The following is a 19,184-nucleotide window of genomic DNA, read 5'->3' on the forward strand; positions in this document are numbered from 1 at the left end:
CATCACTTCATTTACACAATAACTCACATGATATGAACACTTCAGAAGCCAGTGATCATTTCAAAAATATATAGGCTTGATATAGCACTTGTAAGCTAGGAGGTGCATGCAAGACAATATTCTGTCAGTCCCAATCTATATTTCCATTAGTGAACTTCATGTGTTAAAGAAAAACATAAACTTACCTGGCATGGTAAGTACATGGTGGTACATGCCTTCAATATTAGCACTTGGAAGGCAGAGAGAGGTGGATCTCTTTGTATGAGGTCAGCCAATTTATATTTTCTTCGTATGCTGGCTCTCCTACAAGATCCCAGGTGCATGGGATCTTGTACACACACAATATGCATATATATATATATATATATATATATATATATATATATATATGGGGCATATCAAATTACTCTACAGGATAACAGATTCTGAGGCTTACTATTGAAAACAAGTGATGGTTTTAGTCACCTGGAAATCTGAAAAGCACTGGAATCCAGAGATTTAAGTCGAGGGGGTGATCTGCTTTCTTCTCTAACAGATGTAAGCAGGCTGGGGCTATTGATTCGCTCATATCCAATTGTCTTGTCATTTAGTTCAGCCATATCTTGTGGAGTAGGAATCTTTGGTGGATTACTGAAAACCTAGTAAGAAAGAAATCGTTCATAAAAATCCCAAGTTTGAACAAAATCCCAAAAGATGTGTCAATTCTTCTGATGCTAGGAAAGAATGCTTAGCCAAATAAAAAGAAACTGTTTCCTAAACAGAACAAACAGTCCACAGTAATGTACACTAGAACACTGGACCCAAACACATTCAGTCACTAACCTTATCAGCTAGATACAACAGACCGCTCACGATTCTTCTATTGGTTACTAGACCTATTCCACCCACGACACAAACCCAAGCCCCAGTCGTTGTCTATTTTGCTCTTGTGACCCAGGTGAAGGCTGGGTCTTCATCCTTTCGAGCTCTGTGTTGAAAATATGGGCAGAAAGGAAAAGCACTGCAGCAAGTATCTGCTGGTTTAGAAGAGACGCATGCCAGAGGCTACCACATGTTCATAGTGCACACAACAGAGACATGCACCTGGGATCTTGTAGGAGAGCCAGCATACGAAGAAAATATAAATAATTAGGGTAGAAGAATAAAGGGAAGGCAAACTGAATGAGGACAGGGCAGTCCAGGAAAACTCAATCTCTGTATAGACAGAATATGAAACGTGACTTCTTATATGTCTCAGCGTGAGCAGGGTACATGAAGGAGCGTTAGTGTTAAACTGCCTCTCTCCTCACTAGTCTGACCTGCCCAACTCGGGAAGGAAGTGAAACTAACATGCGACTAGCAGATCTCTAGGAAATAGGGTCAAGAGGGAAATCATGCAGAAAGGCAAGGAGGGGTGGGAGAGATATATGGGTGCTATGGTGGCTGCCAGGAAAGGAGTGTCCCTCAAAGGACGGCCAACCTTATTGCACCCTTCAGCGTCCGGAGCTGGGCAACCATGTCCGAGAGACAGTGCTCCTGAAAATTCAAAACAGCAGAGTCTTTATAAAGCCAGCCAGCCTGAAAGCAGGGATGGGGTGGGGGGGCGGGGAGGCACAAAGAACCAACCCTTCTTCCCAAGAGGAAAGAGGAAGGAATGATCCCTGAATCCCAAAAGAAAGGAGACAGGAGAACCAGACAGTCAAGAGGAGCAGCTTATGAAGATGGCACACAACTGTTATGTGACACCAAATGTGTCATTCCCACTGCCCCGAATCGGTATACGAATCCAAATCTGGAAAATAAACGACATGACTCTTCTGTTTTAAGTGATCCAAACATCAACAACAGAAGATCAGCACAAAACCCAAAGATCCAATCAAAAGAGCATGAGGAGAACCCCTCAGCATTGCTAGGCAGTGTTCTTCAACCTAAATCTTCTGTTGGGGAAAACTGTGTGAGAAGAAGAAGACGTGGACTCTGTCTCTCACCTGGTACTTGTCACTTTCCATAGGCTTCTGCTTCTTCTCAACAGTCTCGACTCTAGAAGATAAAAGTGCTCTTTAGATACTGGAGGCCAAGGGGGAAGGATTGAAAGCTCAAGGCCAGCCTGGTCTACAGAGTGGGTGACAGCTCAATCTAAGCTAGGGACTGAGACTGTCTCAAAATTAAGTGTTATTTAGTTCACTCATGAAGTTCACTGAGAAACTGGGGCTATAGTCCTTAATTGTGCTACTGGAGAGTTTTCAAATTCTCCTTCTCCTTCTCCTTCTCCTCCTCCTCCTCCTCCTCCTCCTCCTCCTCCTCCTCCTCCTCCTCCTCCTCCTCCTCCTCCTCCTTCTCTCCTTCTTCCCTTCTCCTTCTCCTTCTCCTTCTCCTTCTTCTTCTTTTTCCTTCTCCTTCTTTCTGTCTCTCCCCATCTCCCTCCCTTCCTCTTTCCATCTCTTCTTCCCCCTCTCTCCCTCCTTCTCTTTCTCTCCTCTCTTTCTCTCTCTCTCTGTCTGTGTCTCTCTGTGAGTATGTGTGTGTGTATTTGTGTGTGCATGTGTGTGTATGTATGTGTGTGTGTGTGTGTGTGTGTGTGTGTGTTTGAGGAACAGGGAGGGGAACAGACAATGAAAAGTTGAGGCCTTCTGGATTATGTGACAGAAGAAAGAACAGACAGGTGAGGAGGGCAAACCCCTTGTCTTATTTCAGGGAGTGTGGTCCCCTCCCTCTGGGATAGAGAGCACTGCCTCATGTATACTCAACTGTTGCTTAGCCTTGCTCTGGTGTAAGTCTTCATCAATGCGTTCTTGTTCTTCTGGAACAGAGCATCTCCTGTAACACAGTGAGGAAATCATCGTTTGGAACCAAAACATGGTCCTAACTTTTACTCTTTACTTCCCTTATGACGATTATAGGGCAGCTTAACAATTGTGTAACATTACACAGTTTGGATCCTGTTCACACTATAAAAGCTGGATGGATGTATAGCACTGAGAAGGGAATCTCAGAAGGAAAAAAGTCAAAACTGCAAAACAATTTATTCAGTGGCCACAGGGCACAAGGAGACCTGAGAAAATGATCAACAAGAACTAGAACTGATTGCACTATATTCACTTTGCAAAGGAGTAAAGTGCCTCGGAAAGCTGTCTCCTGGATAAATGTAAACAGAGAAAAGAAAACATAGGCAAGGAAGGAAAACATTCAACACGAAAGGTCTACCAGTCCATCCCATAAACTGACCACATAGTCTCATGTCCTCTGCATAGAAAGTGCTTAGGCACACCTGGAGAACGAGGGGCGCTTACAAATCAGACCTAGCTTTCATTCATTTACTTTCCTCCATTTTGGACATTTTCTCTAAAAGCAAACTCTGTTGGAGTACCTTTGTCTTTACCAGTGTGTGGTCTGAAAAGGGAAGAATATGTAAAAAGATCACAGCTGGATCCAAGGAGACGGATTTATTATGAACATCCGTAACTACTGACTTATGTCAGGCACTGTTTAGATGTCGGCTGCTATAAGGAACATATGACACATTAGGAAGACAAACAAGAAAGCCAACAGTATTGGCTGCAACGGATTCTATTTACACTGATGTTCCAGAGGCAACATGGAAAAGCTTGACTCAATGTGGGATGCAAGGAGCTCAGTCTTAGAGAATTTAAAAGTGCTTGTGGAATCAAAAAATGTACACGTAAAAAAATACCTCCAAAGAAAAAATGGTATATGAACAAATGTCAAGAATCAAATACTGCAGAAGCAGGAGGTCAGAGTAAAAAAATCATTAGAAATTGCTATTGAGATGAAAAGCTGCCACACAAGACTTCAGCTCCTGTGAGGCTGTTATGATTTGAACAGGAGCATGGGATACATGAAGTGATTTCAGTCGACAGACATGACACTATCAAAGCCATAGAGGAGAGAGTAACCATGGTATATGTGGGGAATACTGCCTTACTAGAATGTAGGGCTTTGTAATGTATAATGAAAAAGTTAGGTTAGACATATAGTTAAAGTGGGGCCAATCAGCACAGGGGGCTTGATACCAGGCTAAAGAATGCAGATTAGATATGAAGTGGTTCTGTATAAGAGGAAGACAAATCAGGAGCTATTGAAAGAATAATGAATTCTACAGACTTACTTGTATTTTGGATGGGGATTATAATAACAAAACCATCTTGCAGGTAATATGGATGGATCCACCTTTCCAGGAAGCTTCCTCCACTTAAGACATTCATCACACTGTACCCATGTCTGGTCAGGAATCCTCCTTGGTAAGGAAAACCAGAAATGTCATTACGTAGATCCTAGCTCTGTGCTTCATCTTGCACTTAAAAGGTATGTGCTAAGAATGAAAAAAAAAAACCTAGAAATCATATAATCTTGAGCTGTGAAATGTGTATATTTTGAGCAACCTAGATAACTACACTAGATGTGAATACAAAAAAATACCCAGTGATCTATCATTATTTATAGAGGTTAATAATATTTATTCTAGAATCATTTTCAAGCAAATAATGGGATAATTTTACCCCTGAGATTTATTAACTTGAAAAAGTAGTATATGTATCATACATTGCTATAAAGAAAGAAGACCCAGCAAAGTGTCTTATTTCCTTGTCCAATCACTGAACACATTTTATATTTATAGGAGGCACAGAAGCACTGTCATCAAAATCTCTCCCCTACTTCCTTGTGCACTTCTGGTTTCTCTTTGTTCTTTCAAAAACAGTCCTTTAGGTTTAGGGATGTAGCTTGACTAGCATGCACAAGGCTGGGAATTTAAACTCCAGTATCACATAAAAACCATCTTCTGTTTTTTATATTGTTTCATTCACACTTTTATTATGTTGATATTCCTAATGACCATCATATAGGGCAATAGAATTTGATTAAACTTCCTAACTATAAATGATGGCTCTAACAGTTGGTTGAAATTAGTAAGATAAAGGCATCCAGAGTTAAACTCTTCAAATGTACATCTGCCCTTGTCACTTCCAGAACTGTGTAACCTAAACACTTACAGATTAAAGTGAATTCATTTTCCTGTGTAACGGTGTAGTATGTATATGACAGACGGTACACATAATGTGAAATGTACTGGAGAGAGAACAGAGACTGATGAAAAGACACAAGGAGGAGAGAGACACCTCAGGGTCACTTTACTAACAGGGTGTGGTTGTTTGTATGTTGTATTTTACTGATCTTCCACTGGACTATTCAATAAAGTGGCATGATTCTTTTATGACTTCTTGCAGTGATGTTTCATTATTTTAAATTCTGCCTTTTTATTACTAGTTATAAAAATAACACAACTCCATTGTAGAAAATTACAAATACACTTTTAGACCTCACTATTGCTTTAGGTTGTTCCAGATTTGCAATCTGCTCTAAGCTCAGGCCTGACCTTTCCTGTCTGATATTTCCACACAACTACGGAGCCACAGCCCATAGAAAACAACTCCAGCACAAGTGGAAGAAGAGAAAAAAAGTCACATTAGCTTTGGTTTTAGATGTATTTGTACAGAGGAATGTCTTGCAGAAAGATGCTTGCAATATTTCTGAGGACAAGAACACTAAGAGGCAGTGACTCTCTTCTAAGCCCTACAAACAGACCATGCGCAATTCTTCAATCCAGGCACAAAGAAAGGGTTTAGAATTTCTGTTTGTAGTAAATAAGAAGCTAAAGGTGCTATACTATATTGCTCTTGCTAGAAGATTGTAGCTTCAGGGGCCTGGTTGCTTAATTTGAAGCTTCTCTGCTGTGTTGTGCTTGTCTTATCCTGTACAAATGATGAAAGTTCTTAGTGTACTGGGCTTTCTATCTGCACAGTAATAATATTTGTATACTTCAGAGTTTTGTAGATTAGTAAATAAATTATTTCATGTAAGGAACTAAGAACAACGTCTAGAATTTAAATAAACACTCAATAAACAATCTCTATTAAAATTCTGCTGCTAGCTCTTACACGGTCTAGTAATATACGAACATCTGTCTCACTATATTTATCATTGCTACTTTGAAAAGTAAAATGGCATCTCATTTGAATTTGAATTTCTGGCAAAACATGGAGGATAAACATGAGCTGAGATCTTAGACTAAGGTAGAAATGTACACAGCATTCAGATTGCATTTGAAACAAAATTCCGTATCATACCTTGTTCTAGTAGTTTTCATTTAAAACAGTAAGAGCCCCCCCATATGAGGGGGGACAATGTAATCTTTAGCACTTTAATCTTTAACTTGTTGACGCTATAACTAACTGTATGTATGTTGTTATGCAGTTTGCCTTTTGTGCTGATCTTTTCTCCTTACTTAGTAAGGCACAGATTCAGAAACGTCTACTTTTTCTCTAATACATTTGGTTCCCTATTTCTTCTCATTTCTTCTCTGAAATACCATTTTAGTCCCAATATTTAGCAAGAGCAGAAAGGAAGCAAGTATGTTAACATGTCTGAACGCCCACTCTGTGCCATGTACTGTTCTAAAAGCACAGAGCCTAACTCAATAAACTCAGGTGAAGTGACTCACTTATAAAGCGTGCTCAGCTATCAAGAAGCAGATCTAAATTTCCCATCCAGGAGTGCTGGATTTAAATGGCCATAATTCCTCAGTATATTAGTCTCTCCTAAAATGACAGCATTAAACCCTTCACATTTATGATTCAAACCACATACGTTTTAAGGCACAACAAAGCAATGAAACAATGTAATCAGTACACATGCCTTCTCCGTATTGTTAGTTAACTAGCATCCCTGATGGGAAAAACACTATTTTATCCTTGTTTCTTTCGTTTGATGGAAGAACATTACCATGAATGTTTTTGTATTCTGTATTTTATTGATTATGGTACTAGCCTGGATATAGGTGAGGTCTCAAAATTCTCTTGAGATATTTTTTCCTTCCAATAAGCATTGAGCTTCTGGGCAAGTGCATTAATTGTCAACCTGAAAGAAAATGCAAGAAGTATGCCAAGGTTCAGCATTTGAATAAGTTTTGATGTCTCAGAAGCTATTGTTTACTAGAATCCAGCAATTTTGACTAGCCAGCATAGCTTTGAGTACCGACAACTTAAAAAACTAACAGAGGAGACAGCTGCCTTTGAAACGTCCTATAATAAAACCACAGTGAAAAACATAATGGAAAAAATCACAATGTTAACATCACATTATTTGATAGCCACTTTGGTTGTGAAGTTAAAATGGTTCTAAGACCCCCAAAAGTAAAATGGTCTAGTTTTTTTTCAAGGCTTACAGAGTCACCGAATGAGTAATTTGTCATTGGAGACCATGACAGAGCACTACTTCATAACAAGGACAGGTATAAACACTGGTGAATTCTTACATTCTCAGAATCAAATAGAGAACTTAGAGGAGCATACACAAAACCTTATCTATTAACAACAATCAAATATTAACTTTATCTGTCTTTATAGCTCCCTTGCATCCAAACACTAATCATAGGAACACAGTACTAACATGAAAAATGACTCTTTTACATTCTACAACCTTGTTATTAGAAGCTGTATTTGAGTTTGCTCTCTTGCCTAATGAATAATTCCTATCAAATTCTATCCCCCGGGATTACAACTTAATGCAAATGTACACGTACCTGGAACACTATAAACTTGAGAAATTTTAAACCTCTCTTTCCCCTCAGGGTCATTATTCATTATTTTTTGCAGAATGAGCATACCTCTTTTTGAGCATACCTCTTCCTTACCTCCACTTTACTCATTTTAAATTAGATTTCCACTACATACATGAGATTAAAATAATCATAGACAGGTTCCTGTATTAACTCATCCCTCTCCTACTACCAATTCTCTCATCTCTCTGTTATAAATTTCCTCCAAGTCACAAACACAGAATTATGCTTTGCTTCATCTTCAAAATGTACTTGATAAAGAAAATTTGATGGGTGCCTGGGAAGATAAATGGGCATGTGGAATTAGTCTTCTTACCTAGATAACAACTGCTTTATCACAGAGATATAGTACTAATAAGAAAAATGTTCCTTCAACATTTTACTGCACAGCTTCTATAGGAGTCTGAATCCAGTTAATATTTAACTACAGTATTTTGGAACACTTAGAGGGTAAACTGTGTGTTTACCCTCTAAGTTTATTTTGCTCTGTTTCTGTTCTTAGTAAAGTAATAGTTACACATTCTCCACCTCAAGCTCCTCGACAGAGAATCCTGCATGTGACCCATAAGCCACTTATAAGAACCATGATAGGAAAAATGGATGCTGTCCTTCAAGGATAGAGATCCGTGCTCTCATTGCTACTATTTTTGATCACACAATGGGCAAACGGCCTTTTTGGATATATTTCTCCATGATTACAAGCTTCTCCTCTAGATGAAATAATGTCCAGGACATTCAAAGCAATGGAACTTTATTTTCACCTCCTCATATATTTTTTTCTGTTTAGCGAGCCAGATGTTAAAAATGAAGATACTCAAAATCACACACATACATATACACACACATATGCAGCCATAGATACATATAACCACACACATATGCACATTAGAAAGTCACGATGGATTTCCAGAGGAAGATACAGGTCAGAACATGAGGGACAAAACCTTAAGTGTACACTCTACCTGGTCCCTGATACAGAGACAGCTTACAGCAACACACCACCAACCTCATATACACAAAAACAGCATAGCAAATCCTAGGAAAGTGGGGGAGGATCTTATTTCCAGAGTTATCATGTTATGAGAATCATGATGTATACAAAAGAATATAAAAAATATGGTATGATTTAAAAAACAAAATCCAAAGAAACTGTCTCCAACAAAGTTCTGGCTTAAAGATGCTTACATAGCCCTAGAAAGATGTGAAGGAAGTCAAGAAGCAATTTTTGAACAAAATGAAAATGGCAATAAAGAGCCAGAAGACCTAAAAAAAAAAAAAAAAAAAGAAACCAAAATAAAATATAGACCTGAGGAGAACAGGCATCATAGAAGCCTAAGATGGAAGAAAGAGGCAGAGCCATGTGAAATGCATTCTCTATAACTACAGGGAAACTAATGAGATAATATATATACAAGGAAATGAGAAAACAGTTGAAACATTCCACTATAAAACATCACCTAAACATAAAACACAGCAACGTGGGGAAATCAGAGAAGCTGTTTTATTTTATTGTCAAACGACAGAAGGAATCCCTCACAATGATTGCTTTAAATGTAAACGGACTCAACCCAAATTCACAAGTATATGATGTGACAAAAATACACTACTCTATTTTGGAACACTTAGATGTTAAACTGTTGTTAAGTTGGGTCCATTTCTGTTCTTAGTAGAGTAATAATTACACATTCTCCATCTCTAGCTCCTCGACAGAGATTATTGCATGTGACCCATAAGCCACTTAGAGGAACCAATGACAGCCTTCGAGATGGTTCAGTGGGTAAAGGTGTTAGCTATGAAGATTCATGACCTGAACCTGCACACATGCACATATGCATGCACGCCTGCGCGCGCGCACGCGCACACACACACACACACACACACATCTAAATATAAAGAAATTTAATAAAAATATTATGGCAGATTTTGTGGTGCCTAGAAATAGTATTACTATAAAAAAAAAACACCTAAACATAAGGAAGTTGCTTTGAAACTGTTATTTGGCAGCCTGGTACATTTTGGAGGATTAGGCATTCAAGATCTTCTTTGCTATATGGTCATCTTGAGGCTACATAAGACCCTGTCTGAAAGCAGAAACAAGGAAACTAAAAAAAATGGCAAAAGTGTGAAGAATTTTGAGAACCATGCAAGAGTCTGAACTGCACTGAATGGATTGCTAATATAGATGAGATGGGTGTTAATTAAATTGGAGGGTTCAGAAAACAGTAGAGAATCGTGCTGGAGAAAAACAGTGATTGTCTTAAAGAATGTGCAAATCAGCAGAAGCAGAGTTAGGAACCCAAATGTTAAAGACACTGCTAATCAAGGCGCAGGTGAAATGAACAACAGGCTCCTGGAAAAGCTGAAATACAATCCTAGCTCCATAGTCAGAGAAAGCTTAGCAGATACATGTCCTGTAGTTAGTTCCCTGGAAAGTACAGCTTGTAAATGATGAATTTGTACATTTGGCTGAGCTCTCCAGATAAACTGCTGGACTTCTGTCCCCTGGTTGCTCATGTAAAATACAGGAAAGAAATGATAATTTAAATGAAGACTTGATTATCAGAAAGTCATCAAAATTTGACAAAAAAATATTTTCAGTTAGTGAAAATCACCAAAGAAGTTAAAATGATCAAGTTAGGAATGTGAATTCTGTGAATGAAGAGAGTGGGGTTAAACAATCATTTGTGATTATCTCAATAAGATCAAAAGGTCAAAATGTTCAGTTACATCTAAGGCTCTTTGGGAATATTAAGCATGTGACTCATACACCTTCACAACTGTCTCGGCTGAAGCCAGGAAAAGAAATAAGATTATCTAAGGAAGACCAGTCAAGAGCCTCTTCTTAAATGGAATGACTATTCATCACATTCATGGAAGATCTACAAGGGTTCTGAGATGCAGGAACACAAACCTTTTTAGCTTGGACTATCAGGAATAAATGGGTGGGGGTGAATATATAATAAAAGAATCCTATTGGACTGTTAAAGACATATATAAGTAACATTCTACAGACTGAGCAGGTTGGAATTAGGAATATATATGTATAGGCACATACATATATGTATGTAAGAGTGATTAATGAAAAAGAAAGGTCATGAATTGGAAAGGGAACAAAGATAAGTATATTGGAGTGTTTGGATAGAGGAAAGGAAAGGGAGAAATGACATAATTATATTATCATCACAAGAAATAAAATACTTCAAAAACTCAAGGGCAGAAAAACGGCGATGAAACTACCCTGCTGTAAAAATATACTAGTCTTCATGAACAGATAATTTTGAAGGTTGAACCATAAGGCTAGACAGCAGGGCTTTAATAATGGAGGGCAGTGTTGCAAGTCCCAGAAAAATATGCCTGGTCTTTGGATATTTAATAAAATTCGCCTAGCTGGATTTCTAAAATTGGTTGTTACCTGAAACTTTTTTTTTCTTTTTAGTTTAAACTTCACTTGACATAAAACTTTTATAAAACTGGTGTCCCATGCTTCTCACGATATTATATTTTAGCAGTAAAGTATGTATGTGAGTATGTGTGTGTGTGTGACAGGCTCAGAAAAATATGATTTGGATATGAAATATGGGACTTCTGAGCTTATAATGTTTAGCTAAGACTTTAGACATGCTTTTTTGATGACATTGGGATGGGACAGGGCAATCACTTTTGAATGTGAGAAATAAATCTTGAAGCACAAGAGGACAGACTGGCAAAATAATAGTCTTCCAAATATGTCTAGGTCCCAATCCGCCACCCCCCCCCCCAAAAAAAAACCCTGTGAGTATCTTAGGTTACACAGTAAGAGAGAATTACTGTTACCCATTGGCTGACCTTAAAGTAGGATCCCAATGTAAGACTGTAAGTGTGGAAGAGTGAGGCAGAGGAGTCACAATCAGAGGAGGAAATGGGATTATGGAAGCAACTTTACTGAACTGATGCAATGTGAGGAGGATGCGACTCATCACTGCTAACTTTGAAGATGGAGCAGAGAGCCTGGGCCCAAGGAATGCTGGCAGCCCCTAATGTAGGAGAAAAAAAAGAATTGGATTCTCCCCTAGAGCCTCCAGAAAAGAAGATAGGCTGCCAACACTCTGATTTTTCAGTGAGATCTGAGTCAGATGTCTAACCTAGAAACCTCTAGAACAGTCAATTAGTGTTGTTTTAAGCCACTGAATTTATGGCGAATTGTTACAACAACCGAAGATGTTTTCCTGTTGTTTATAGGTAGAAGTAGAATAACTACTGTTCTTCCATAAACTATAGATTATCACCTGGTTCCTCTGAATTCATTAGTTATAACTTGGGACACAGCTCAGAAATAGGAGTCCTAAGAAAGCAGTGTGCAACCGGCAGCCTGGAAGGTCAATTCCACTCTGCCTACTTCATGAACACAATCACACTGGGCACAATACTTACTCCTCTACTTTCTGAGTATATGTAGTTTCATACTATGATAGGATTGAGAAGTTGGGGAAGAGACTGGGTGGCCTACAAAAGTGCAAATCTGCCCATCTCAGAAAAATATTTGCCTATCTCTGTTCTAAGATCTGGCCCTCAAAGAGGTGTTTCATTGTTGGGGAGGACAATAAGACCTTCCTCCTAGCTGCCTGAGACAGTCTTCTGGATGCCTTCTGTACAAGACATAGAATTCTCAGTTCCTCCAGGGCCATGTCTGCCTGATCACTGGCATGCTTCCCACTATGATGATAATGGATTGAACCTCTAAACCTATAAGCCAGCCCAATTTAAATGTTGTCCTCTATAAGAGCTGCCTTGGTCATGGTATCTTTTCATAGCAATGGAAATCCTAACTAATACACAATCTTATTCATGGCATCCAAGAGTTACAGCTTACTTCCTATACTGCTTTCTCTCAAACTCTTACTAAAATTGTTCCTAAGCTTCCTACTGAGTTCATTTTTTAGAGTTATTCTATGAATAATAACACAAAGAAAGACTCCCACCTTACTTGATAATATGTAGACACCTAAGAATATTTTCTGAGACATAGTAAGTATCAAAGGAATGATGGTTATTAATAGAATTGGTATCACTTCAAAAATCCTGTTATCTAGAATAAATCTGAGAATATGAATGAAAAAAAAAAAAGATCTGGCCCTCAGCACTGTCAATTTCATTGGATTTCTCTTCACTCTACTGCATCCCCCACCTCATTTCTCCTTCGGAGTTCTTGTCAATGCCACAGCTCATGCCACAAATGCATCCCAAAATTCCCTTCCTTTTTGGCATCTTGTATCTTTTTAAATTTTTTATTTTGTATTTTATACATATGGGTATTTTTCTCTGCATGCATGTGTGCCTGCTGCCCATGGAGGCCAGAAGTTAGGGATTGGATCCCTAGAAGACGGAGTTACAGAAAACCGTGAGCCATCATGTGGGTGCTAAGAATTGAATCTAGGTCACCTGGAAGAGCAGCCAGTGTTCTTAACCACCAAGCTACATCTCTTCAATTCCAATCTTTGCCTTTTAAAGAATATCTTTTGTTTGTTTGTTTATTGTTTGTTTGTATGTTTGAGGCAGGATTTCTCTCTGTAGCCCTGGCTGTCCTTGAACTCGTTCTGTAGACCAGGCTGGCCTCAAACTCAGAGATCTGTTTAAAGCATATCTTAACTCATACCTAACACTTTCTGCATTTATCTTCTCAGAGCATTTTCCCCTATGTAGTACCAAAAAGGTTTCAATTGATCTATCAGTCATTTACTGCTATTTTGCTTTCAGATGTGTGATAATCTATATAACAAATAGAATGAAAAGTCCTTAAAGTAAGCAATTCCATTTTGAAATTCTTTGGAAGAGTCTATAAAACCTAGTCATTGTGTTATGTGTTAGTGACTTACTCAGTTAATATGCTCTGGTTGTTGCATTTTTAAAGGTTAAGTTGACTATAAATAATGATTTAAGTTTAAACCACAATATTTACAGCTAACGTCTAATATCCACATATTGTTCAAAGTGTATATTACAGATGATTTATTTGTAGATATTCTGGTAGTATGATGGCTTGCATCTCTTTTATCATTTGCACTTTTGAATCTAATACAGGATTTTGTGATAGCAAACACTATTCTCTAATCCTTCTGTCAAATTCCCATTTTTGGAGAAGGGCAAAGGAAATGGTGGGTCTTGCTATGTAGATAAGGCTGCCCAAGAACTTATTATGTAGCACAGTCTGGGCTTGAATTCATAACCCCGTTGCCACAATCCCTGGAGATTATAAACACACACACACACACACACACACACACACACACACACACACATCCCCAGGTCTGATTTCAAATCCCCTTATCTTTATCTAAAATCTCTTGCTTTGCATGTAGTTACATAAAGGGCTAGTTTTATAGCTCAGTAGTAATGTTTGCACTTGCATATACTAGCAAGTACTTGGGTACAGCCCCCAGAATAGAAATATTATGGCCTAAGGCATAGTTAATTCATTTTTATTGTCCTAGCACTTGTGAGATGCAGGAAGAAAGACAAGAATTCAGAACTACCTTCAGCTACATAGTGAGCTTGAGGCAAGCGTGAACTATGTAAGATTCTGTCTTTAAAAAAATAGTGGAGCCAGAGAGACAAATTAATGGCTAAGTGCAGTTGCTGCCCTTGAAGAAGGACCGGCAATTCAGTTCCCAGCACCTACACAACAGCTCACAATTGTTTGTAACTTCAGTTCCAAGGGATTTGATATTCTCTACTGCCGTCTGCCAGCAACAGGAACAAATGTTGGACACATGCCAGAAAAATCCTTATACACATAAAATAAAAATAAATATTTAAAAAAAGATGCCAATGATGCCTGAACTGGGTAATAATTAGTAAGTTTATTATGCACAAAATTCTACCTAGGTTAGTATTCTCATTCTGTTTTAGTAAAGTACATAGTATCTATTAAACTACTTAAGTAGAAATCCTACATGTTTATAGAATGCCTTTATTTGTTGGACCTTCTACAATAACCTCAAATTCATCATACCAAAACTAGGCATCAAAAATCCAAAGTCTAATGTATTCAAAGGAAAGAAGTACAGATTTTGATGGTGTTATGTTAGCAACAATAAAACATGGAAAGTTGTAAAACCATTTTAATAACTAACATTTAGATGTCACAAATATTATTTAGGTAATTATCCTAAATTCACCACTCTCACTCAAAAGAAAAATATTTGGTTCCATTAAAGCGATGCCATATCTAAGTTTTTACATTTAAGAGACAAGTCTTGGTCAAAGGTCTTCATTATGGGTCAGACCCACATTGAAATGATTAATTTATTTGGATCCAAGGCACACCGTTGCCATCACTACTGATAAGCCTGTGTGACTCAAGCCCAATTATGCAGAAATTAATTTGGGATTGCCATTCAAATAGCCATCTCTTTGTCAAACCCTGCATCTAAAGTTCTTATGGTCTCATATAAATGAAGGAACATTTCACTAACTTTGTTATAGCTTGGAGCACAAAAAACATTTCTGAGAGATTATTTTTTTCCTCCCACTCTTAGAAAACTATTACTGGGTTTTGTAAAATAATAATAATAATAATAATAATAATAATAATAATAATAATAGCAAATGGTCTCACATTTTCTCTTTCTTATGTTTTTTGTGCCATTACCTAGTGTCATTTTGTTTAAAATACCCCTTCCATTAGTTCACCTAGAAGGCATCAATTTTCCTTTAAGTTTAAGCTCAAATATACACTGTTTTGCAAAGCTTTACTTGATTTTCTTTGGTCATATTTAAAGGTTCTCCTCAGCTGGGCAGTGGTAGTGCATACCTTTGAGCCCACCACTTGGGAGACAGAAGGCAGGCTGATCTCTGTGAGTTCAAGGCCAGCATGGTCTACAGAGGAAGCTCCAGAAAAGCCATGGAGAAACTGAATCACAGAGAAACTTTGCTCAGAAAACAATAAATAAAGTCCCATTTTGCCTATATACATTTATTATTTTAGATGTACCTAACTCATATTTTCATATACCACATTTTTCATAGCAATCAAGGATTCTACCTTTTCATCCTATGTCCTTTGTCTAAGACATGAGACATCAAATCCAGGGCCTCATGCATGCTAAGCAAGCAACTTATCCAGTACCCTAAACCCCAAACCTATCTTCAACCCCATTTGAACAACTCCTTTCATCAATTCCTAAAATATCCCTATTGGTTTAACCTCAGCGTCAAGTTCCTTTCTGATTCTTAGCTATTTATCTTCCCCACATGCTTCCATGAGAGCATAAATATCGTTCTGTTGTACTGACATTTCTCAAAGTGTACACTGGCTTCAAGAAAATTTAAAGGGCAAATTTCAATTTCTCTCCCCAAAATGTGCTCAAAAAAACATCAGATTCATTTGCTTCAAGATGAAAAACAAGGTCCTTCATTTTACCAAAATATTGGACCAAAATACTTCCACATTCCATAGGTTCTGAAGGGAAATTGAAAAAGAGCAAAGTCATCTCTAATCTTGGGAAAATATAGCTGAAGTAATTATCAATTAACTTTCTCCTAACAAAGTGGCTTTTAGTGATGCTTTAGAGGTTTTGGAGAGGAGACTGGTATCTGAGCAATTCAACTGCAGCATCTCAGGCTAGGAGTGACTCACCGGTATTCTTTGGTGTACTCAAAGTCTTGTTTGTTGTAGGCAGGTTTTAGGAAATTGCACTCAATGACTCCAATCACTCCCACACCTTCTCCACAGGTTGGCTTAGAAGAAAATGTTAATTTAAACACATTACTATTGACAGCCTGGAGGCATTTGCTTTTGATTCAAAAAAAAAAAAAAAAAAAAAAAAAAAAGAAAAGAAAAGAAAAGGCTCCACAATATTCATGGGTAAGGAAAGGCCACGGAGATCTAGAGGAACACTTAGAATATACTTTCATAGATGGAAAACTGACAAGTTCTTTTCTTTGCTTTTTTTTTTTTTTACCTTTTCCTGAAAATAGTTTTTTTCATATAATATATCCCAATAATGGTCTCCCCTCTCTTTACTCCTCCTGGTTCTTCAATTCTCCCCGTTTCTGTCTCTTGGATTGTTCAGTGATTCACGGATCACTACAATCCCTCAGCTCTGGTAGCTATATAGACATCATGCACAGAAGTCCATTTTCATGTTTTAGATTCTAAAAAAGATTCACTGGAATAAAGAATTTACACTGCTAATAAGCAAAATTATATACCAATGTTCTGCAGAACTGAAGTGAAAACCTCATTTTAAAATTTGAGGTCCAGTGTAATCACCACACCGAATCTCATACGATAGGCATGCCCACACATATGGACCAACAAGCAACTACGAGAGTCAAAGATGAAGTGCAAGAGATTTGGGGATTTTAAAGTTTGCCTTACTCTTTACTAGAATCAAGACTCTTTACTAGAATCAAGGAGGAATTGAACTGACACATAACTAGGAATTGTTTAAGAAGATGATATAACAAAACAACCCAAGCTACCCACAGTTAGCTATCCTGGGTCTTATATAACTGTCCTGCTAGTAATAAGGTTATAGAGTAAACTGTAATACAAAGCAGTCTGTCATTCCCCGTGCTTTAGCCATCTGATCTTCAAAACAGGAGCAAAAGAGTTACTTGTAGAAATTACTACTTTAAATTATCATTAAAACATCAAAGATAACGGTAACATTTGCGTAGTTTGGCTTATGAAATATTTCATATCATTTATCATACTTAACATCTTTCAACCCTTTAAGCTGAAAGGGAGATAAAACATTGTTTATACTTTACTAGCATAGACATTGAACCGCAAAGAAATGAAACTGATGCCCAGGGATAGAGCTTAGAGATAAAAAAAACCCAGGAAACAAATCGTGTTTGGTTTTTTTTGTTTGTTTGGTTTTTGTTTTTAACATTTTATTGTATGTATGCTCTACCTGTGTATACACCTGCACACCAGAAAAGGGCATCGGACCCCATTACAGATGGTTGTGAACCACCATGTGTTTGCTGGGAATTGGACTCAGGACCTCTGGAAGAGCAGTTAGTGCTCTTAACCACTGAGCCATCTCTCCAGCCCCCAAATCTTGGTTTTCAACCAGGAAATTTTGTGAACCTTCAAATATACTTTTACTGTGTCCACAAGATAAAAGCTATTTTAAACACTAACTAGCCAATATACAGGTGAGGCAGCTATTACTGAACTCTACTCCTTCTGAACACATACCTAGTTGCAGCACGAGTACCTGAGAAATAATTTCTCCAAATAGGACATCTCACCTACTGCTAAAGGATTTTAGTATCAGAATCTAACAACTATCATGAGAAGAGGCTGAAAACCATTAATAATTTGAGATTTAAAATCTCTCTTCCTATTCATTGCAGGCCCCTATGTCAAAGAAATATTAAGCACTCACCTTTAACTGGCAGCCCACCTTCTCAAAGGCCTTAATAAGGCGGTTGTTATGATACATCATAACTCCAAACTGGTTACGGTATTTGCAAGAGAATCCAAATGTGATTCTCACCTGCTTATTCTGAGGAGAAAATCATTAAGGAGACAAACACCAGAGGCTTGAGGAGGAAAAAAACCCATTATATTATAGAAAAAAAAACCCACCGAATGTCAGTGCATGTGAATTGACAACAAGGAATTTTAAAACACAAACATTCTCTTACTCTACTCTTTTTTTGGAAAGGAGGATAAGACAGGGTATGGCCGTGTAGCCCTAGCTATTCTGCAAGTCACTCTGAGGACCAGGCTAGTCTTGCACTCAGAGATTTGCCTGCCTCTACCTCCCCTGTGCTGGGATTAAAATTGTGTTCCACCACACAAGTCTCTATTTCTTTTTCTTTTTTTTTTGGCTGCCACAAAGTAAGCAAGCTACTTTGCTCCACCATCTCTTTCTGGCACAGTGGACTGAACCTCTGAAACCATGAGCTAAAGTCAACCTTCTTCCCATGGTCTCTCTCTTGCTATCTGCCATAGATATCTAAAAACAACAAACTTACACAGTCTTTGTAAATGACAAGCCATGTACAACAATACCATACGATATGGGTCAGGTATCATGGGAAAGATGATGCAATTGGTAAACCTAGTACACTAATATTTAACTCAGAACACACAATGTTTTCTGGGCTCTAGGAATTCAAGAGAAAGTTTAAATAGGACCTATTCCAACACAAAACAAAACAAAAAAAAAGAAATGAGACAAAATTGTCCCAACTTAGTCAAAATTCACACACCACAAAGTTGACATTTTAAAGATAGTATTTGTCAAATATTTTGTGCTGTACACTCTTAAAGTTGTACGTAATGAGCTGATGGTGCATTGTGAGAAGAAATACATCACCAAATTTGTATGAAGAGCACAGAGAGGAGTGAAGAGGCTGTTGATGACTAAGGAATAAATAAATCAGTATCAATTACCTTGGTCTGCAGTCATCTCAGGAAAATAATTCTAGTGTTTGGGATTTCATTTTAGTCATGCCAACAGTGACTCTATTTAACTAGAATTGTAACATGAGAAGGTAACTGGATTAATGGGAAGGGGGGCTGTGATAAATATAAATCATAAGCATTTAAGTTGGTCTAATAGAAACCCAC

General features: G+C 37.8%; 1 protein-coding gene across 1 annotated transcript in view; it reads right to left on the reverse strand.

The window, feature by feature from the left end:
- Positions 1-19,184, reverse strand: part of Morc4 (MORC family CW-type zinc finger 4) — a 51,077-nt gene that overhangs the window by 13,378 nt on the left and 18,515 nt on the right. The window contains exons 8-14 of the mRNA XM_034484700.2: positions 17,992-18,111; positions 16,227-16,327; positions 6,823-6,912; positions 4,106-4,234; positions 2,728-2,796; positions 1,968-2,019; positions 466-638 (exon numbers count right to left, since the gene is read on the reverse strand). Coding sequence (XP_034340591.1) covers positions 466-638; positions 1,968-2,019; positions 2,728-2,796; positions 4,106-4,234; positions 6,823-6,912; positions 16,227-16,327; positions 17,992-18,111 — 734 coding nt within the window. The remainder of the gene's footprint in view (positions 1-465; positions 639-1,967; positions 2,020-2,727; positions 2,797-4,105; positions 4,235-6,822; positions 6,913-16,226; positions 16,328-17,991; positions 18,112-19,184) is intronic.

This window comes from Arvicanthis niloticus, chromosome X (genome assembly GCF_011762505.2).
Source record: "Arvicanthis niloticus isolate mArvNil1 chromosome X, mArvNil1.pat.X, whole genome shotgun sequence".
Taxonomy (NCBI): domain Eukaryota; kingdom Metazoa; phylum Chordata; class Mammalia; order Rodentia; family Muridae; genus Arvicanthis; species Arvicanthis niloticus.